The 23330-nt window shown below is 38.1% G+C and overlaps 1 protein-coding gene across 2 annotated transcripts in view; it reads left to right on the top strand.

Annotated features, from left to right (window-relative positions):
- LOC127633557 (small G protein signaling modulator 1-like) overlaps positions 1 to 23330 on the top strand; it is a 65235-nt gene that overhangs the window by 33260 nt on the left and 8645 nt on the right. Inside the window, exons 4-19 of one of the 2 annotated variants that reach the window (XM_052112751.1) lie at positions 8154 to 8316; positions 8750 to 8902; positions 9028 to 9095; positions 11043 to 11188; positions 12660 to 12797; positions 12983 to 13107; positions 13341 to 13408; positions 14084 to 14247; positions 18960 to 19089; positions 19865 to 19991; positions 20258 to 20322; positions 20457 to 20602; positions 21355 to 21483; positions 21738 to 21920; positions 22313 to 22384; positions 22592 to 22913. In XM_052112751.1, coding sequence (XP_051968711.1) covers positions 8154 to 8316; positions 8750 to 8902; positions 9028 to 9095; positions 11043 to 11188; positions 12660 to 12797; positions 12983 to 13107; positions 13341 to 13408; positions 14084 to 14247; positions 18960 to 19089; positions 19865 to 19991; positions 20258 to 20322; positions 20457 to 20602; positions 21355 to 21483; positions 21738 to 21920; positions 22313 to 22384; positions 22592 to 22913 — 2199 coding nt within the window. Of the gene's footprint in view, positions 1 to 8153; positions 8317 to 8749; positions 8903 to 9027; positions 9096 to 11042; positions 11189 to 12659; positions 12798 to 12982; positions 13108 to 13340; positions 13409 to 14083; positions 14248 to 18959; positions 19090 to 19864; positions 19992 to 20257; positions 20323 to 20456; positions 20603 to 21354; positions 21484 to 21737; positions 21921 to 22312; positions 22385 to 22528; positions 22914 to 23330 lie in introns of both variants that reach the window. The other variant, XM_052112743.1, reaches the window with a different exon arrangement.

The following is a 23330-nucleotide window of genomic DNA, read 5'->3' as shown; positions in this document are numbered from 1 at the left end:
GCCTCGTAGCAAATGCCCAACGAGTGTCGTACGGCCCCTCGCACCCTGGGGACAAGACAAACTCATAGTGGGGACAGGATGCTCCAGCCTCTTCTCTAGTTTTTCTCCCACAAAAATGGAAAATCATTCAGCTGGGGCCATATGCATCCACGTTGGGGTGTTGTGTCCCTGCCCAAGGGGAAAGGCACCACGGAGACCACACCCTGCCCAAAGGGGAGGTAACATGTGGAGAATATGTCACATGGACTCACCGACCAGTGGTATTGCATGTGGAAGAAGTCCCGAGGTAGGTCCTACCCGTAGGGGAGGAGCTCTACAAACACGGCGACCGCTGGCAGAGGGAATTCTGCCCAAGGAAGATGCAGATTTATCAACAGGGAAACCGTACTGCGGAAAATACAATCACACAGGTTATCCACAGGCAACCAGCACATGTGGAACACATACCCCAGTGCAGGGCGAATTTAAAATTTCTCAGCCGAATTCACCTGCCACAGGTGGAGGAGGAAAGATAACCAGTGTTCACCATCTCATGAACTTGCATGATGGAAGAAGTGCACATCTTCCCCTCCAGTGGGACTTGAGTCTGAATCCAGTGCTGGAACGGTCTCATATGCATCAACCCAACCGGCATGACTGCGGCCGAGGATATCATATGCCCCAGGAGCCTCTGAAACTGTTTCAGTGGGACCGCCGTTCTCTGCCTGAACTACTTCAGGCAGTTCAGCACTGACTGCGTGCACTCCTTCATGAGGTGCGCTATTATAGAGACTGAGTCTAACTCCATCCCGAGAAAAGAGATGCTCTGAACTGGGGAGAGCTTACTTTTTTCCCAGTTGACCTGAATCCCCAACCGGCTGAGGTGCTTGTGCACACAAGAGGTCTCGAGAGTGAGCTAGAATCAGCCAGTCATCGAGATAATTGAGGACACAAATGCACACTTCTCTTAGCGGGGCAAGGGCTGCCTATGCGACTTTCGTAAAGATGCGAAAGATTGGTGACAGACCAAAGGGGAGGACCTTGTACTGGGGTCAGCTTCCTGCAGGGCACTCTACGTCTGGGCCTGACAGTCGGTGTCGTCTCCTCAGGGGGATGCCCTTGGCAATGAGCAGACGGGCTTTATAGAATATAAAGTTTGAAAATGAAAATCAACAGCAAACCATTGTCACCTGAATACAATAAATACATGTTCACAAAATAATTTCTTACCCACAAAATCATAATACAAACAAACACAACATAAAAAAGACATTTTAGCACACAATTGCACTCATCTCTCTCTCTATTTTGGAACATGGTACAACCGGTCACAAAGCAAGTTCTGGCTACGCACGCTACCAGAACCCACCCCAAAACACTGGATGGTAAATGCATGGTAAATTGCTGGTCAGTGGAAGTGTAGAGCAGCTCTCCAGGTTTTGCTCTGTTCTCACATTGACTGTATGATTAGGTGCCATTAGTGCAGGCAGTATGATTACATTTTTAATGAGCGATAGAGATCAGGGTCCAGGGTGGCCACCTGTTCCCTTTGCCATTTCCTGTGACAGCTTGAATCATGTGGCATGTGTTGCTGTGGATATTGCCTTGGAAACTTTGTTGGCTGAAATGTAATTTTATCTTTCTCACTCCTTCACTTCCTTTCTTCCCTTTCATAGTCTCAATTTAGTTTTTTTGAGAATTAGATCAAATTGATTTTATTTCCTTTGTGTAATGATTTGTCATTTCAAAATTTTATACACATAAAGTTTGGAATAATGTACAGATTTTGCTGTTTCACAAGAAAATTGGTACTTTAATTCACCAAAGTGGCATTCATCTGATCACAAAGTATAATCAGGACATTACTGATGTAAAAAAAACATTACCATCACTATTTGAAAAAAGTAATTTTTGATCAAATCTAGACAGGCCCTATTTCCAGCAGCAATCACTCCAACACCTTATCCTTGACTAATCATGCTAAATTGATAATTTGGTACTACAAAATCCCTTCCCATTATATCAAACACAGCTGAAAACTATTTGGTTCATTAAATGAAGCTTTACATTGTCTTTGTGTTTGTTTCTGAGTTGACACAGTATGCAATAGACTGGCATGTCTTAAGTTCAATAATGGCAAAAAAAAAGAAACCGCTTTCTCTAGAAACTCGTCAGTCAATCATTGTTTTGAGGAATGAAGGCTATACAATGCTTGAAATTGCCAAAAAAATTTAAGATTTCATACAAAGGTGTTCACTACAGTCTTTAAAGACAAAGGACAACTGGCTCTAACAAGGACAGAAAGAGATGTATAAGGCCAGATGTAAACTAAACGAGGATTGTACATCAAGTACATCAGAGTCTTTAGTTTGAGAAATAGACTCCTCACATGTCCTCACCTGACAGGTTCATTGAATTCTACCCGCTCAACACCAGTTTCATGTACAACATATAGAGAAGTCTCAGGGGTGCAGACCTTGTGGGAAGAATTGCAAAGAAACAGAAAAACAAAAAGAAAGGGTTATAGTGGGCAAAGAAACACAGACATTGGACAACAGATAATTGGAAAAGAGTGTTCTGGATCATAACCCCATTGAGCTTTTGTGGGATCAGCTAGACTGTAAGGTGCATGAGAAGTGCCCGACAAGACAGCCACATGCTACTGGAAGCATGGGGTGAAATGTCACCTGAGTTTCTGGACAAACTGACAGCTAGAATGCCAAGGATCTGCAAAGCTGTCATTGGTGCATGTGGAATATTTTTTGATGAGAACTCTTTGAAGTAGTTTAATAACTTCTGAAAAATGTTTAGGATTAAACATGAATTATTAAACTGAGAATAAATAATTATAATTATATTTAGGCCTACACAGCACCCAGACCTTCATGCAACTTGGCTTTAGTCATATGTAGAAGGTAAAAAAAAAACAGAAAGACAATACAAACTAACTTTGAGGAATATAAAAATCAGTCATCATTTACTCACCCATATGACATTCTTCTGTGGAACTGAAAAAATAATGAAAGTGAATGTTACTGGGACTTTCAAGCTACACAAAAGATATAAACCACCATAAAAAATGTTAAAAAAAAATAAAAAATAAAAAAATTTGCCAGCCACCGATAGGGTTTTTGACGATTTTCGCAAAACTTTAATGGCCCGCAGAATATTTAATTCCATGAATATATGAAGATGCTATATATCAAAATAAAGATCTGAGCCTCTGCTTTTAGGCAAATAAAAAACGATTTTATTTTATCTTCATTTGTTATTTTTAATGCCATTAAGGCATTAAAGGTAGGCTTTGTCAAAAACAACATTTCGGACAAAAAGCTGAGAAAAAGGCATTTCTATCTACATTTTGAGCTACATTGTCAAAACTCCACTTTACGTTTAAGACGATCGCAGTCTGTTTCTTTGATCAAAGAGTTGCGTACTCTTTCAAAACATGCGTGCGGGTCTTTCTTACCGTATTCCACCTAAAACACGGATACCAGGAAAATTCCGTGTTTGGCGGGAAGCTTTTTTTCATAAAACCCGGAAAATTCCGTGTTTGGAAGGGAAAGAGTTAATATAATTATCATTTAATTATTTTTAAACCATTAAAATCAAATTTTGTCTAAATTACACAATGATGATTAATCGACTTTATGGACGTTGCAGTTTTTGTCGTCTGTTAATGCTGATGTTCTGTGAAGCTGCTTTGAAACGATGTGTGTTGTGAAAGGCGCTATACAAATAAAATTGAATTGAATTGAATAAAAGTAGCCCAGGTGACTCTATTTTGAAAGACTTCTGAAGCAATACATTGAATTAGTATGAGGAAATTATTTGCTGAACGTTTTGGCTGCATGCTCTAAAATGCAAATAATTTATTTCATTTATAAAAGAGCCACAGTGGCATCAACTTCCATTTTCATTTCACATTTGCCCCAATTTCCCCAGAAGTTACAATTTTGATCTCTTAAACACATAGGATGGAAATGCTGCTTTATTCGCTAATTGTTTTTAATTCCGATTTTCACATAAAATACATTTGCAAATTGGATAGACACATGATGTCAAACCTTGTATGCCAGGTCATGTGGCACCATGTTGTAATGTGCAGAAACATTTTTGAGAGAAAATAGATTTGAGAGCTAAACCAGAGAGGAAACATTTTGGCCTGTTCCTCATATTAAGCTATCGAAGGACTTGGAATCAAGCACACATGCCGCATGGACTATAGTGCTTTTTTGGTCCTTTTTGGATCTTCCAATCCTCATTTACTGTAACTGTATGGAAATGAGCAGCATGAACATTCTGCAAAACTTATCCTTCTGTGTACCACTGAAGAAAAAAGTAATATGGGTTTGAAACAACATGGGTGAGAGAATGAACTACAGTACTGGTTGAACCATTTCCTTTAAAGTAAAGACCTCTTTCCAATTAGTTGTTCTGTCTTTTGTTGCATATAATGTGTGAAACATTTAAGCCTGTTTGATGGTGTGTGCATCCTCTGCTTTCATTAATTTCACTGATCTCTCTCATTTTATCTGTGTTCTCTCTTCTGCATGAATCTATTTCGGGTCATTTGGTCAAAGAGAATTGGTGAATACAACATCAGATGAAAGCAGCTCGTGTGTTTGTATGGATGTGCTTCTCTCTGCAAAGAGATTTTAACTTGAGCTTTAAACGGAGAGCATGTCATTGGCCATTTATTTTTTCTCTGTGTTGTTTACTCACTTTTAGAATGTTTAAAGACAGGTTTAAGAATTGATTTACCAATTGAGGATGTCTGCAAATTAATCCAAAATTGGCTTTTGTTACTTTTAGGGGACATTTTTGTTTACTTAACTAAAGCTAAGTACACAAACATACACACACGTTTAAGTCTGCTACTTGAGAGACTGTAATAGAGACAAATAATGTGCAAGAGGAATAGGTAAATAAGTGACTCTGTAGTGCTGGTACAGATATTGAAGAAGCAATTATAAAACCGCAGAGGAGAAGAGAGGTAGTGAGAGTCATAAAGTGGTGGAGACTGGGATATGGTGACTGGTGAGAAAGACAAAAAATTTAGATGGTCAAAGAGAACAGCAATAAAAGAGGAAATAAAAGTGATAAAGATGGAAAGTGAAATTGGCACATGTATAAGATGTACAGAAGTAAAAGGACACCATGCAGAAAGAGGTAGAGAGAAGAGACAGCTGATGTTGTTTCAGAGCCCAGCCCAGCACTCAATGAGCACAAGTGATCCATCGGTGAGGGTTTCCATGGCGACACAGGCTTTCCCCCGACCCCATCTGAGCAGATTCACAAGATTAGTCCTGAGAGAGCCTCTCGGTGTTGACTCTGCAGGCACTGCCACGTATATCAGTGTGACTCAGTGTGTGTGTGTGTGTGTGTGTGCATCTTTCTCTTGCCACGTATCTGTGTTTACTTTTAAAATGACTTATCTCTCTGGAATACTTCATTCGAATTGGTCAAACGCAGCATTCTGCAGTCAAACATACACAAATATGTTTGTATTATGACCACCAAACTGTTGTCCCAGGCAACCTATTTCTAAAGGTCTGTATTAGTTTCATGTCTCTGCTATCACTAATGTCCATTTATTTATTTATTTGGTAGTGGTAGCTTTGTAGTAAGTGGGATAATGTACAGTCATCCACACAGTCAGTCAGTCATTATCACAAAATAACCCGTGATAATCAGTGTCAGTGATCATACTTTCGGAGGCTATTTTGCGATAATTACAAGGTGACTGAACATTATCTCTGACAGATTTTGTGAAAAAACTTCAATATACCTGCATACACTGAAAACAAATGTTAACCTAAAAACTTTGATACAATTTTTTTGCTATAATGACCAGGTGACTGAACATTATCTCATACAGATTTTGCGAAAACACTTCAATATACCAGCATACACTGAATACAAACGTTAATCTAAAAACTGTGCTTTATGTGGTAACATCTAGATCAGAGGTTTTCAATTGGTGAGGCGCGCCTCCCCTGGGGGGCGCCAGAGAGCCCCAGGGGGCTTTAAATGCAGCGCAGGTTCGTACCGTCATGAAAATTATGTTTTCCAGGCAAGGAAAAGTCATGGAAAAACAAGTTAACTCTGAATGTTTTGGAAAAGTCATGTAATTTTCAAAAAAATATTTTCAGCAGTACAAGTGTGCGCTAATAATTCTTAAAGTTTGGCGCGGTCTCGGAGATACGTGAATAAGCCCTACTCAGATCCCGCGCGAAGCAGCAGTATGCAAAATGCATTGCTGCGTAAATTTAGTAGATTGTGAATATGCGTAGCGCCATGCGGTGTCGCATTTGGCACCTCATTAATGGCAGAAAAGTTGGCTCACGATTGCTCAAGTTCATATGGACACAAGGAATTAGTACATTTCATATTTACATTACTGTTTGAATATATTTTTTAATGCTTTTTTTTTTTGCTTTAAATGTTTGTATGTAATAATTAGCTACCATGTTAATTAAGCTTATGGGGATGCTTGTGAGTCTGAGCAGTGTTATTATTCACTTCTTGAGGAGCAATCATTAAAAGTCTCAGTATCACCTACATTCTCCTGTTTTTAGTGGAAGACCTGCGCTGACTTGTCACTGATGTCCCTTGATCTTTTTGTCAAGAATCGCATCAGTGTACCGGAGCAAAAGCAGGGGGTTTCACGCTGACAGTTTAGTCCGAAACAGAGCACGGTTCTCATGTTAATGTGAAAACTGTTTTGCAGACCGCAGTACAGAACACGAAAATGACGTACGCATGCGTTTTTGCCTATTTAAGCATGATGACATCATCAGTTGCACAAAAACAAACACGCGTTTCTCATTTATCCTAAAAGCATTTTTTTTTTATTAGAGTTATCTTGCATTGGGACCTAACGCGCCTCCACAGTGTTAAAGTCTGCTGTTTTAACCTTAATTAAGTTAATGTCAGTGTTACTGGACACTATTATTTCTTTTTTCTCTTTTTTTTTCAAACATTCTTGTCCCTCTGAGTCATTTATGTTTATGAAGGCTACACAATGGATTTCTCAGGGTTTGACGCATCATATTATTTAACTTATACTGGTGTCATAATGGTGTTGTTTAAATACATGTTTATTTTCTAGTAGCTTGTAAACACATAGCTTGTCATTTGTCATTCATTTTAGTTAAGATATGCTGTGGTACATGTTGGCATGTATTTTTCTTATTTGGCATGTGTACATAGATGTTTTAGGAAATGTATGGTCATGAAAATTCGCCTCAAAGTCATGGAAAATGATTGGTAAAAATGTGTATGAACCCTGATAATGGTTCCCGTCTGTACACATCTGTTCTTCTAGCTAGCGTGTTAAAGTGTGTGTTCTGAAAGTTCTCATCCCCCTTCACCTCCACTTACTTATGTGAGTGCGGGTTTTCCGCTTTGACCCTGCTTAAAAAAAATTACCAATCAAGGCTGCAGGTGGAGGACGATTTACGTTTATTCCTTTCTACCGTGCAGCCCGGCATCGATCACCTGTGCGCATCAAAAAGCCAAACTCATTGTTCCCACTGATGTAGGGACGATGAAAATGAAGAGGCAAAATCGGCAATCAGATTTTTTTCTTTTTCTTAACGTAGGCCTATATGGAAGTGATTTTTACGCATTTGATTCTCTGACAAAACAGCAATCTGATGTTTTCAAAGTTGAATTGGCTTAAGTAGCCTAAAATCTCAAAAATAGCTCATTCAGTTGAGATAACATTAGTTCTCTAGGGGGAGGCTCACTTTAACCCAATTTGAAAGCCCCTGATCTAGATGATTGGTTCAAGTCAAAAATATTATTTAACATGTCTGAAACAACCAGAGTACTTAAGGTTACACCAACAAAACTAATTTTATGGATTAGATCAAGTAGAAATAGATAATTAAAGTAACTATTGCAGGTTACACTTTCATAGTATACAGTATGTAATTTGAAATATTAATTAAAAATTTATTGAATGTTAAAAAACCTCAACTCGTTTAAAAATTCATAAAGTGTGATTCTTACATTTTCACAGCACAGACACATTTAACGTTTTTGTGATCGTGTCCCTATTCCTTGTTGCTTAGATTCTCCAAAAGCTTTTAATGGACTCGCTTTACATAACTTTTCACAGAAAATTATTCATTAATGGACTATTGTGTGTTAATGTGTTTGTATAGCTGCTGTAGAAGCCTGTGTGCTTCATGGGTTAAAGCGGAGAGCTGCTGGTTTCCTACGAAGCAACAAGATAGTGGCACTCTTCACCAAAGTGGGCAAGAGTTTCCCTCCAGCTTTGGAGCTGTGCAGAAAAGCCCAGGAGCTGGAGCTGATCATTGAGAGCAAGTGAGACCATATCTCCAATACAACACACAACTAAGACACATGCAAACATACTGTACATTATAGTTCTAGAACAAATTAAAGCATCTGGCCTTGCATCTAGAATATTCAATAGATCTGGAGTAATAATGTGTACACAACCTGAAATGCGATGAATTTTCTATCTACAGCATATTATTAGATTTCTAAATATCAAATATGCCCACATATGTATACTACAGGCAAAGTGCCAGCACATACTGTTTTTAAAATGACAATGCATGTTATGCTTTATGCATACCATCTAGTGTGTTCCAAGAAACACATAATACTGATAAAATGTGTACCTTGAGTTGGTTTTTGGATAATAGAGACTCCCAATTGCATAAATGAATGGGCAATAGTTCAGTATGCACATGGGTACTCCATTTAAACTTTGCCTTGACCTTTGCCTCAGACGAAGCCAGTCTTTATCATACAGCGAGAGCACTCGTAAGATGCCCAAGGTCCCAAACGTCTCCCCTCATGCCACTAGACACTTGTGGATCCACACTGCTCTTATTGAGAAAGTGTTGGACAGGATCGTCCTGTACCTGGTGGAAAACAGCAGGTGAGAGGTGGGAGAGAGCAATACAGAGAAAGCAAGCTTGTTCAGTTTCTTTCACATACCCTACAACTAAATGTACCCACTTGCATTATGTTAAGTTGAAGCTACTTGCAATGCTGTTGTTTCAGTAAGTTTTATGAGAAAGAAGCTTTCCTAATGGATCCAGTGGATGGCCCTATCCTCGCCTCTTTGTTAGGTAAACCCGCTTTTTAAAAACCAGTCTAATTCTGAATGGTTCAGGTCATTTGGTGTCATACTCTCATGGTCTCTTATAAGTAATGGCCCCGTGCAGAATCATTGGACCATTTGGAATTAGCTGGTTTTCTGCTTTAATTGGTCATAAAATGTTAACTCATCTTCATCAAAGACACAAGTATAGACAAACATAATGTGCTTAAGCTAACAACACACAAACAATTATAATATTTAATGTCTTTATTGAACACATCCCATTAACATTCACAGTGCTGTTGAAAAAGTAAGTGAACTCTTGAATTTAATAACTGGTCGATTCTCCTTTTGTAGCAATAACCTGATCCAAGCATTTCCAGTAGCTGCAGATTAGACCTGCACAACATTCAAATAAAATAAAAATCCAATCAAATCCCTTTATTGTCTCTCAACCAAGTCTTGGGTGCAGATCCAAGCAACATAGCAGTATGACAATTACAATAAACATCTGATTTACATATAACACAGTTTACACATCTTGTTACACAACACAGTATACAATATACACCTAATAATATACAATATACACAAAATAAGATGTAAAAATAGTGTATAAAAGTACACTGTACATGGTTTTTAGTCAACCAACATATTCTCAGAAAGAACTATGGATCATTCTTCCTTACAAAACTTCTTCAGCTCAGCCATACTCTTAGGGTGTCTGGTGTGAATGGCTCTCATGAGGTCATTCCACTTGGGTTAAAGTCTGGGCGTTGACTGGGCCATTTCAAAAGGTGGATCTTCTTTTTTTAAGCCATTCTGTAGTGGATTTACTTCAGTGTTAAGGGTCAATGTCCTGCTGCATCACCCAACTTCTACTGAGCTTCAGCTGCTGCACAGCCACCCTGACATTATCCTGTTGGATGTCTTGATAAACTTGGGAATTAATGTTTCCCTTGATGATGGCAAGCGGTCCAGGCCCCGAAGCAGCAAAGAATCCCTAAATCACGATGCTCCCTCCACTGTACTTGACCGTTGGGGTGATGTTTTCATGTTGGTATGTGGTGCCCTTTTTACGCCATACATAGTGCTGTGTGTTCTTCCCAAACATTTCAACCTTAATTTCATCAGTCTACAAAATATTTTTCCAGTAGCATTGTGGACTGTCAAGGTGGTTTTTGGCAAACTTCAGGTACCAGCAATGTTTTTTTTGTAAAGCAGTGGCTTCCTTTGTGGTGTCTTGCCATGGACAATATACCTAAAGTATTCCTTATAGTAGACTCATGAACAGAGATGTTAACAAGTTCCAATGATTCCTTCAAGTCTTTAGCTGTCACTCTAGTGTTCCTTTTTACCTCACTGAGCATTCTGCGGTGTGCCTTTTGAATCATCTTAGGAGACTCAAATTCTAGGGAGTGTAAACACAGTACTAAATTGTCTCCATTTATAGAAAATGTGTCTAACTATTGACAGATGAATATCTAAGCTCTTAGAGATAACTTTGCATAAAGCTGTAAAGGGTTGCAAAGCAACAATTTTTGATTGTTCTGAGGTGGCTGATCTTCTGAGATCTCTTTTTTTGCGAGGCATGGTCCACGTCCGCAGATGCTTCTTGTGAATAGTAAACTCAAAATGTTTGAGTGCTTTTTCAAGTTAAAGTAGGTCTAACCCACACGTCCAAACTTGTTTCATTAATTGGCCAGGTTTGCCATCTCCTGACTGTAATTAGCTTTTGTTGATGTCATTAGTCGAGGGTTCACATACTTTTTCCAACCTACTCTGTGAATGTTTGAATAATGTATTCAATATGTACAAGAACAATACAATAAATTATGTGTTATTAGTTGAAACAGATTGTGTTTGTTCATTATTGTAAATTAGATGACGATTAAACCAGATTTTAAGACAAATTTTTAACAAATTTTTTTGCTGTTGTAATACATTCTCAAGTCTCTCTTACTTGCTTCTTTAGTGGGGCCGTGTGCATTGGAGTACACTAAAATGAAGACAGCAGATCATTTCTGGACTAATCCTTCAGCCGATGAGCTGGTGCAGAGGCATCGTATTCACAGTGGCCATTGCAGACAAGACTCACCTACTAAAAGACCTGCCCTCTGTGTGAGTGACCTATGACCTATACAAATACTCTGAACTAAACATGTATGACAACATTGAAGACAAAGTGTGTAATTCATTTTTCTAATGTTAAAATACTAAATGTTTTGCAATTCAGTGCCGATGCTGGAGAAATTATGCTTCACCTTTAAAGATCTAGGTTGCAAACTATGGCACTTTGCACCAAAAATTCAGAAAATAGTATAAGTTCAGTTTTTTAAAAAGGACCAGAATAAATGCACATCTTATAAAACATTGATTTTTGCTATCCATTTGCATGTTACAAAATAAAAAAAAATGAAAACTCTTTTTCACTTTCAGCGAGATGGAAGTGCCATTTCAAATGGGAAGTTCAAGCCATTTAAAATGCCCATGATGTTTTTAAACCATGCCTCAAGAAAATGTCAGGGTTCAGGAGCAGTTTGTACTCAGTCAGTTACATGTCACATTGAGATCACAATATGTAGTGACATACATAACCAGTAAGGACTGTTTTCATGTATTATGCTCTCCTACTTTAAAAACAGTTAATTAATTGGTTAGTGGTTTAGAAGACATGACAATTGAGCTTGTTTAGGCTGTAGGACATGAAGTAAATAGACAAATAAGGTCAATTAAAAATTTATTAAATGTTTTTTCACTATTTAGAATTGTTTGTTCCTTTTTAAATGTAACAAAGTCATTCAGATTTCAAGACTCTTTTTTTTTTCAAAACCAGACTTTATTTGTAGATAAGGCAAGACTCCATATTTATAGATTTCAGATTACTTTTTTTTTTTTTAATGTATTGATTCCTATATCAACACATAAAAGCAAGAACATATACTAACAGAATCAATACTTAACCCCCTCTATTACTCTTTGAAGAGGGTTATGGTCCATGAGAGTCATGCTCTCGTGAATTAAAGTTTGGCTGCTGTTTCTGTGGAGGGAATTAACCTTCAATTTGAAACACGTTTCACATTATTACCCAGCTCCATTTCCAAACACAGCCATCAGATTCCTGACTGTTCACCCTCTCTGGCCATCTCCAACACCCACACAACAGCAGGCCACATAGTGCTTGTTTTCATCTCAAACAGATCTGACTGCACTCCAGGCTTGTTTTCTGATGTATCGTTATTACAAATCTCTGCTACTGAGCCGGTGTTTGTGGTGCCGGGTTTGTGGTGCTCAATGCCTTTTTGATAGATGAAGGTTGAGACGTACTATGCACAGTACACATCTAATGACTCACCCTGTGGCGACACATTTTTGCACATTAGAGAGATAGCTGGTATTAAGCTAATTTATACACATTAGTATTCTGAAGCCAATATGAATACCTACCATATCATTTTGTTTTGCATTTGCATCACTTTTACAGTTTTGTACTGGATGATGACATTAGTCACTAAAGTGAACAAACTGAGTTATTACTGGCATATAGTTCTAAACAGGGTATGTGTGTGTGTGTGTTCCTGTGTATTTTCAGATACAGAAAATACTCTCCAGTAGTAGTATGGATGAAAGACCCTCTCCTTCCCTCTCTGCCAGGGACTATGTTGAGTCTCTTCATCAGAATTCCAGAGCGACACTCCTGTTCGGCAAGAATAACGTACTGGTGCAGCCGGTAAATAAAAGAGTTTATGACAACTAATCTTTGGAACATTATACTGTATATGTATGACTTTCTTGGAAATATAATTAAAGTGCTGAAAGTAAAGTGTAAACTTTGTAGCTGAAAATATATAGACAATTTAAAATTGATTAAATGTTGTTGTTTCATAACATTGGCTACTGTTGTGGTAATGTCAGAGGGATGATATGGAAGCAATTCCAGGATACCTCTCCCTGCACCAGACAGCTAACTTCATGACTCTGAAATGGACGCCAAATCAGCTAATGAATGGCTCTGAGGGAGATCTCGATTATGAAAAGAGGTGGGACTCAATGTTCACAAATTTTATATTTTTATGCAGAATGACAGGACTTGGTAGGGTGTAACTTTATAATTCCCCTATCAGGTTACACTGTGGAAACTGAAAAGAAAATGAATGTGGGGTTATTTTATAAATAAAAGGTTAAAATAAAATCATTGACATGTAAAGGTTTGTAATATTCATCTAGTTTTGCTGGTCATGTGCCACTAAATGTCTAATCTGGTTACCTGCAGTGTTTATTGGGACTATGCCATGACAATCCACCTGGAGGAGATCGTATACCTTCACTGTCATCAGCAGGGTAGGTCACATTCAGGACTAAACCTTTATTGTGCCAGTATGAGACATGGCACAGATCCTGTGAGGCTTTAATTTATTAGTGGTACATAATTCTTAAAATTCAGTTTGAATAACTAAAGTCATAACCATATAAGAGATTATACAACATTCAAATAATATACTGAGTTGCTGAAGGTAAAATCTAATAAAAAAATGAATCAGAATTGTGTGATGTAAATACGCTTGGATGCACTTATATTTTTAGCCAGTATACTCAACTCTACTTGCCTTTTTCATAGTCATCCAAACACAAGATCAGCAGACCATAGAGAGTGTACAAAATTAATCAGAACATAATTTATTTTGGAGCAAGATGGAAATTTAAAGTAGAGCTGTACCGAGATTATGAGACAAAGCAATTCAGCTAATAATGGAAATCATCAAATCCTTATTGTACACGCTGTGTCATGGCTTTCAATATTAAGAATATCTGGATGATTCATGTTTTAGGTGGAGCTGAGCTAAGAACAATTTTTGTAATGAAGCTTTTGATTGGTTCAGAATAAAAAGCAGAGTTCACTATGTACAAAACATTAAGTATTTACCCTACTAGGAAAAATAGAAAGTGACCTTTATTTTCAATGAAGATGTATATCGTAATATCAAATAATTCCACTGTGTATGTTTTCCTCTGAAGTGGACTGTGGTGGAACAGTGATTCTGGTTAGTCAGGATGGGATCCAAAGGCCACCACTTCGTTTCCCTCGTGGTGGTCACCTCCTTCAGTTTCTCTCCTGTTTGGAAAACGGTCTGCTGCCTCACGGCCAGTTAGACCCACCTCTTTGGTCACAGAGAGGAAAGGTATTGAACAGTACAACACTTAAAGGAATATTCCGGCTTCAATATAAGTCGACAGCATTTGTGGCACAATGTTGATTGTAGCTCCTTTTCATTAAGCAAAATCTGGGTTACTGAAAGATGATTACAATGGAATTCAATTGGACCAAAATGTTAAATACTCACTGTTTCCAAAGTAGTCACAATATGTAAACATTATGTATGTTAACATGATTTTAGTGTGTTAAAATGGCTTACTAAGCTATGCTCTGTGAAGTCATATCAAATTTTACAACTTGCCTTGACAACAAAACACTGTAAACCCTAAAACGACCATAAAAACAGAGATTTAAACAACTTTACAGCTCAAAAAATACACAAGTTTTTAAAGAAGTGCTTTTTTTAAATTTTTATTAGCTTCACATTTCTGCCTCTTTTATTTTATTGCGTATATACATACAGAAAGACAAACAAGAAATTTGCTAAAGTGAAGAAAATTGGATTAGTAAATGAGAGAGAACAAAAAGCCTCCAAACACTGGCCCCATTCACGTCCATTGTAAGTGCCTCAATTTAACTTTGAGTTTTGCTTTGTTTAAAGAAAAAGGAGGGACGAGTCTAAATAAAATTTTTTGGTAATCAACATTATGCCACAAATGTTTCAATCCTGGAATATTATTCTAATATACTAGATCCAATATTCACTTATAATAAGAAGATCTGATCTGGAAGTTATTGAACATTTTATTATATAGTATTATATAGTATATTATATATAATTTTTTTTTTTTGGAGCTCTATGTTATTACACACAGAACATTGAGTATTTTGCTATTTCGTACTAAGACAACTTTGCCTGATATGTCTCTAAAACAAAGAAAACAGTTCATTGAATCCAATTACTTTGATTTACTACAATTAGTTGATCGATTATTTTGATTAACTTGATTACTTTGATGTTCCTGTTTTTTTAATTTGCTCATCCAATTAAACTTCATATAAGATGTTGTGGAAATTCTTGCCATATAATTTAGTTCAATTACAATCTCTCACTGCCCTGTAATTTGTATTTCATGATTGGTCAATCTTTCAATTAGTTTTGTGTTACTAGAAAAATTCTGAGCAAAGTAAATAATTGGCAATTAATAGCACCTAATTATGCTGTAGACTGCTGCAGTAGACTCATTAGCGCAGTCATGGTATTACGATCTTATCAGGCACATGCCATGGGCTTTTAGACTGGGCACGCATCAAAGATTTTTTATACAAATTATTAAATGTTGTGCTCAAAGCATGCTATACGGGTGAGCGTATTGTCACGTAAATGTTATAGACATAAATTGTTGCCTTAGAGTCAATGGAAACAATTATGTCACAGTTGTGAACTTCATGACCAAATTGTTTTAAATTCAGGACAGTAATATTGCTCATATCACACAAATTAAAGATTGTCATATATTATATGTTTATGTCCATTAAATCATACAATGAACCATAGTGCCAGAAAAGCTTGTTTTGACAGATAAAAGAAAAAGAAAGAATGCCAGTTACTAGTTTCAACATCATAGGCCTCACACTTTACTCTTTCCACTGTTCCAAACCACTGGAATGGACAGCAGCAATTAACTAATCTGGCCACTTTAGACAACAATCCTAACCTGGCAAATGTAACATAAACACGGCAGTCTACATTCCTTAATAGAAACATTTTTTTTTTTTAAATCACTGCGCCCTAATGTTAGAACTATAAAACAGACATAACACAAGAAGGACATAATTGCCAGATCAACACTTCATAGCCTCAGACTAGCCAGAAACAATGACCTAGTATCTATGACCTAGTATCAATAACACAGATTTTTAAAAAATACATGAACTTACCTTAATTTGAACACAAATTCCATCTCTCCATGAAAATGAACATCTCATCACTTTGTTGTAAAAGTTGCCTGGTTTTTGAAGTTTCGATAGCCTCTCTTTCTTGATTTTTTATTGAAATTAACTTTGCCAAATCTACATAGGTCTTTGATGGTTACACTGCAGATATCCATTTTAGTGCTTAATAATTAATTAGTTACGTGAACTTGAAAGTGTTGACAAAAAACGTCTCGTTGCGTATATAACCTCGGTATGTAGCTTCTTTAGACTTGTGGCTTTGAGAACATTGTATAACTGGGTTGTTTTGGCACTTTTATTATTGATTTTTTAGATTATAAAAACATGTTCAGCACAAAATATTTCCATTACTATAAACTTCAGCTTCTCTAACTTTAAAAATAACAACATATATTATTTCTGAAAGTTTTGAAATAAAGCCCAAAGTGTCTTCTTTCAAAAGATACTACAACTGTGTCCATACTCCAAAGGGTCCAGTAAATACAACCATTTAAGTTCAGGTATGTCATTTTCATGGCTTGTGCTCAAAAAGGGGGTGAGTATCAACAGGTTAATGGAGAGCATGTGCAAATCAAGTCCAAAGGTTCGAAGGTGGGCCCTGCGATAGCTTTTAGGACTAAATTTAGGTCCCAGGTTCCACATCTGAGGCTGGGGATGCCGGAATGCCATATTTGCATTTCGCTGGCCATTTGTGTGCCATTGCGCCTGCTCCCAGTGGGGCTTGGGACTTCGAGTACCAGAGGGGACAGTGGGAATTCTCACTGATCGATTTTTACAGAATATTTTCCAAATCCTTAATACAGTAAGGATGAAGTCTCCTGAATTCTTGGCTGTTGATATATTGCTATTTCTGACTGAAAAGCCTTTAAGGCTAGAAATACAGCCGATAGCTCTAGGCGCCGCTTGACAACTTGCCCCAGCGTGACACCACGCTGGTAAAACGCAGGAGTTGTCCATGGTGCTAAAGCAGCTATACAGCTGTGGGATATAGTGATGCGTCGTTGGGTGCATGCGCCCACTCGTGGAGTCAAGACAGACACCCAAAAAGATTTATTTATTTTTTTGGCTGGGGGAGAGCATGTTCTTCACCCAGTTCATATTGAGGCCCAAGCTGTTTAGATGCTGAAGCAGTAAGTCTCTCAGCTGGCATAACAGAGCCTCTGATTCCGCCAGGAACAGCCAATCATTGAGGTAGTTCAAGATGCGCACGCTGCTCAGTTTCAAAGGGGTGAGAACCGCATCGATGCACTTTGTGAATGTGCGAGGAGCTAGAGACAGTCCGAAGGGCAGTACTTTGAATTGATACACAATCTCAAAAACATCCTGTGATGTCGTACATTATGGATATGAAAGTATGTATCCTTCAGATCTATCGATGCAAACCAATCGTGTGGGAATACATGCGATAAGATCCATTTCTGAGTAATCATTTTGAATGGGTGCTTTGTGAGTACGTGATTTAAATGTTGCAGATCCAGGATCAGCCAAAGTCCACCGTCTTTCTTTGGAACAAGAAAATAATGGCTGTAAAACACTTTTTGTGCTAGACAATTTGGTACAATCCCTATTGCATTTTCATGATGAGATTGTGTGTTTCAGCTCGTAGTAATGACGCGTCTTCGGGTGAATCCATGGAAGACAGAACGCCGTTGAAGCGGGGTGGCCGGCACGCAAACAGGATCGTATAACCAAGTTTGATCGTTTTTTTGCACCCATTCTGAAATACCTGGCCCCGCCGTGCCTCCTCATTTGAATCCTCGTGTATCAAAGAAGAGGTGGGAGGGAGGGTGCAAGGCTGAATAGTCCCTCAGAACGAGGGTGATTCACGAGCGAAGCCTCTTGAGATTCATGCCCTTACAGTGAGGATAATCTGTCTCTATGAGAACTGTCTCTGCGTGGGTGCAGCCCAGACAGTAAACGCAGATCCCATGCTGATCTCACGACGGAATGTGCCTCTCACACAAGGAACACTTTCGGAACGACATCTTTAAAAAGACACGAACACGTAAGTGCCTCTTTTAGATATATAAATTAACATATATTTATATCACACAATGTACAATACACAATATACAATTGCTTTGTAAGGATACACAAACCCTGCCGAAGCGCTGTGGGGAATCAGGATGCTGAGGCCCGTTCACCAGTGAAGCATCAATCGGCGAGGTGGTGTGATGTTCGCCAGAGCACTGCACCCGTGAAGATTACTCCCTCTGACTCATGTATATTGACGGCGAAGGTAGAGGGCTTCTAGACAAGAGATGATCGCTGTATTGAAGAAAGTAATCCTGAGGAAATGGTGTTTGTGCAACTGTTTTTATAGCAGACAGTTTTGCACCAAAACAGGTGGGGCTCAAACACCATAGCCAATATTAGAATATTGCCGTTATTGTAGAGAGGTTTCAACTAGGTCATGTAAGAAGGCACTCTCCATATGCATTAATAAACGCAATGTCAAGTGTACTGAGTCACAAGGGAACTAAAATCTAGCCTATCAGACAGCGTGATTGAAGGAAGATGCTTCTGATTGGTTTACTCATTTTAGTAAGCATGCTTAACTTGGCCATTTGTAGTAGTGAGCGTGATTAAATTTGAATGGACGTACAGTGTTGAATGAAAGGGTGGTAAACAATGGAATCAGAGAAAGCATAAAATAAAGTGCTTACACCTAAGGATGGTGCCAAAGCGAATAATTGAATAACTGTCTGTGATGCACAACTGAGATGAAAGATGGCGAACTGGAACAAAAAAAGTTGTTATATTAACAATTATATTTAAATATTTAATAGTGTAATTTGGGCGACACATCCCTGGTCTAATGTTCTGCTTGTCTTTCTCCAGGGTAAAGTATTTCCTAAACTGAAGAAGAGAAGTACACAAGGATCCTCCGAATCTGTGTCTGACAAAGAAGAGGAAGAGGCAACAGATTATGTCTTCCGCATTGTTTTCCCAAACAGCCAATCCGAATTTGGTAAGACACTGAATCATAGTACCAGGCAGGCTCTTGAGCCAATAAATGGTTTCCCCATCATAATATGATTATTATTGAGAACTTTTAAAAGTGTCCATCATTTTTATACATTAATTTATATGTACCAGCAAAAACAACCCATTGTTGTCCAGATTTGGTTTTACCTGCTATTCTGACTTATTTGTTACATTGACTGTCTCCCACTCCTCCCACCTTACCCTGGGTACTGCCCTCCTAGCACGCTCACTTTCTCTGAAATTGATGGGGCTGCGGCCTCCTAAATGCCAGACCCTGGTGATGCCAAAGCGCTACTGCAGCTGCCCGGGAGATTCACCATCCTCCACACAGCCCAGCTGTAATTTTCCTTGTCACCTCTCATTCATGTGGTCAAATATCTGTCTGTCATGCCATCCTCATGCTGGTTTATGCTTGCTTAGTGAGGTTTGCTGCTTTGTTCACGATTCATCCTCCAGTGAAATTAAGTGATCCTGGGTTAATTGTGGGCTAATGGTTAAGTGTCATCAGGAAGCCTATGACCTTGAAATGTATGTTTACTATATGGTGATCAGCTGTTCACAACTGTAATAGTGGCTATTTAATCTGATCTAGAATCTGATACATTTAAATTAGAGTATAAATGCAATCATTATTAAATATATCTTTATAGGTTGGGTCTAATCATGGGGTATTTTGTCATGCTTGTGGTAACATATGCTGCTCTTGTAGCAGAATGTTCAGTGCATAATGATGTTCTCTCTGTATGTTTGTGTTGTAGTGGCACCAGAATTGATAGATCAGGGAGCAAACATGTGGCACCCAACACCAAAGAAATCGTCTTGCTCTTCCTGCTCACAAAGTAGTTTCTCTGATGGAGGACCACCCAATGGCTGCAACCATGAGAGGTATAATCATTGACAAAATATAACCTTGCCCAACCAATAAAGTAGCTATTACAGGTGTAGTTATTAAAGTTATTGGGCAAGAGAAAAACTATTTGTGGATTGTCCGGTAACACTTTACAATAATGTGAACCTTATTCTAAAGTGTTACCGACTGCAGAGTTCAATGGAATTTAAATAAAAACTACAAATATTTTTACTAGACAATTTTACTAGATTCTTTCATATTTTACAGTATATTGAAGGATAAAATATTATATTATCTGCAGGGCCCCTCTGAAGTTGTTATGTGACAATATGAAGAACCAGATCATCTCCCGGGCTTTCTATGGATGTATGTATTTACACTTTTATACATAAAATATTATCAGAATTTCAGCACAATCTTTTTCAATAAAATAGTGACCTTTATGTAGTCAAATGTGTCTCTTACTCTAACAAACACACTCACATCTATTGCTTTCTTAGGGCTGGCATATTGCCGTCACTTGTCTACGGTACGCACTCACCTGTCTGGCCTTGTCAATCACACTATTGTGGTACCAGATGTGCCCAGTGATGCCTACAGAGGTCTCACCGCAGAAGTGTGGCACAAGTTCCTTCAAGATTGTAGTGTAAGCACACACACACACACACACACACACACAAGTTTGTTCTCAGCCATGACTCCCAGCACAGCCACATTTAAATAAGTGTCTCTGCCAGACACTCATTCATATACATTTTTCCCTAATTACAGTTCTCTCAATCTCATTACATAAACAATATGTTTGGATGACTATAATGCTCAGAGCTTCAGTCCCAGAGTGATGTCTTGATGTGAAACATATTTTACAGAGCATTCTAAAGGGTGAAAATCTATGTAAAATCAATACAAAAACACTTGATTTGACTAAATGGGTCTGTAAAATCTTTCAGTGTGCTCTACACTGCAAAGAAAAAAGAAATAAGCAAGTTTATTTGTTGTACCCTATTGAAAAATAGTTTTAAGCATACGCCTCACTAAATTTGTATACAATTTCATATCTTGTGTAATTTTGCTTCTCAAGTAAATGTATCTTGTTATAAGGACGTTCAGATATTTTACTTGAAGACTAGATCAAATATCTGTAAGAAAATTATTATTTGCCATGTAAAGCCTTTTTGCATGTACTGACACATCCACACGGGCAAATCAAAATAGTCTGTATACAACTATTTGGTTTGTTTTGCTGATGAATGTAGTGAAATGACTGAAAATGTAGATAATGACTGCTAATACCTTAAGATACCATATTCACAAAAACAACTTTTTTGCACCTTTGTGTAATTTACATGTAATGTAGTTGGTTTTAAGGTCAATGTGTAGCTACTGTGATTCTTGCAGACCTATAAGGAGAAGGAGTTGCTGCGGCTTGTTTATTTTGGTGGCGTTGAGCCTTCATTGCGCAAGGAGGTCTGGCCGTTTCTACTGGGCCATTACCAATTTGAGATGTCTGAGGCAGAGAGAAAAGAGGTTAGTCCTCATTTTGATATTTGTTCTGTTAGGTTTTCAATGATTGACAAGGCTCAAAGGAATATAGAAAACACAACATCTAATCAGTTGGTTTGTCTTACAGTATGTGTGACAACTTCCAAATCAATTATTCAAGGGTAATTGGATTTCAGATGGTTTGTGATGCAAAGCTGTTCTTCCATTATGGAATAGCTTTCATTTTAAAATAACCTAATCTTTATGTATTTGCTTCCCTGAAACTCTGAACTTTACAGGTGGATGAGCAGATGCGAGCGTGCTATGAGCAGACCATGAGCGAATGGCTGGGGTGTGAGGCCATTGTCAGGCAGAGAGAGAAAGAACAGCATGCTGTGGCTTTAGCCAAGTGTTCATCTGGGGCTAGTATGGACAGCACCATGCAGAGAATAATACACCGGGACTCCACCATTAGTAATGAGGTGAGTCCAGAACCAGGGACGCTTTATGCTAGGCAGGCATTGAAAGAGCTAGTATGTCATGAAAGTAACCAGACCCAAGTTTTGTTGTTGAATTGATGTAATACTAAATGAATTGTTCATCTAAAAAGGAAAATGATTTCATTATTTACTCACCATATCACGTTGTTCCAAATCTGGAGTTTCTTTTTTCCATGGAACACAAAAGGAGATGCTAGGCATAATGTTAGCTTTAGTCACCATTCACTTTCATTACATCTTTTATCCAAAGAAAGTAAATGGTAATGGAGACTGTCAGTCAGCCTAACATCTTCTTTCGAGGGTGAGTAAATGACTACCGAATATTCATTTTTGGGTGAACTAACAACAAAAGGTGTGTTGTGTTTTTCTTTCAGTCCTCACAGAGCTGTAGTTCAGGGAGACAAAGAGACTCCAGGTTGCTGAGTGACTCCAGTAGCAGCACTCAGGTAAACCACAGACAAATTTTGTGGCAGTGAACAAATAAATATATATATTTATTTGTTTTCCTCCAAATATTGTAAAATTACATATGATACAAATAGTGCCGCCTCTTGACTAATAGTCCGTACCCTCACACTCTTTCCTGGTAGTTCGTCACTTCCCAAAACCCCTTCCCCTGGAGTAGTCTGCTTCCCTTTGGCTTGTTCTTTCAGGTTTTTGGGTCAGTTGAAGAGGTCGACCAAATCGAAACAGAGCCCAAGTGTGACGATATTAAACAGGTTCCCAAAATCGCAAATGGAGCACTGCAGAATGGCATCAGTTCTCCAGATTCTGGTCATCCTTCTTCCAGAAACTTCTCAGTTACGTCTGGTCAGTCAGACTCCTTAAGCACAGAGGATAGTGGGATACATGAGCCAACCCTCAAAGCCCAACCACAGCAGCCCTCTACAGCGCAGAGCCCAACCAAACCCACTCATACATATAAATCAAATAGAGACACTTCAGTTGGAGAGGAAGGAAAAATATCTGAGAAAGGTAAGAACAAACCAATGGAGAAAAAGGGTGTGAAAATGCTGATTTTACGCAGTAATTCTGGCACATTCAATGTGCCTTTGGTCAATTACATACAGTATCACTTTCTGTTTTATATGCATACTAACTTGCGCTATTATATGCATACTGCTGCTACACTGGAGATTAAGATTAACACTGTACATTATTTTAAGGCATATTCTTTTCTTCTAATCTAAACTCTTATTCATCATATAATTTTTTTTATAATTTTCTAATATATATACATGCAAACTCATGATAGACAAAACATTTCACAACCTTTGTACCCGTGTACCATTGCGTATGCATCAAATTAAACTTTGAGAGAGTGAATTCACTAAAAAGTTGTGCCCTTTGCAAGTGTGGTATTTCAGCACAAAAGCCTGTATCTATCTTAAT

This window comes from Xyrauchen texanus, chromosome 3, assembly GCF_025860055.1.
Source record: "Xyrauchen texanus isolate HMW12.3.18 chromosome 3, RBS_HiC_50CHRs, whole genome shotgun sequence".
Taxonomy (NCBI): Eukaryota; Metazoa; Chordata; class Actinopteri; order Cypriniformes; family Catostomidae; genus Xyrauchen; species Xyrauchen texanus.
This window is presented reverse-complemented; position numbering and strand designations above follow the sequence as displayed.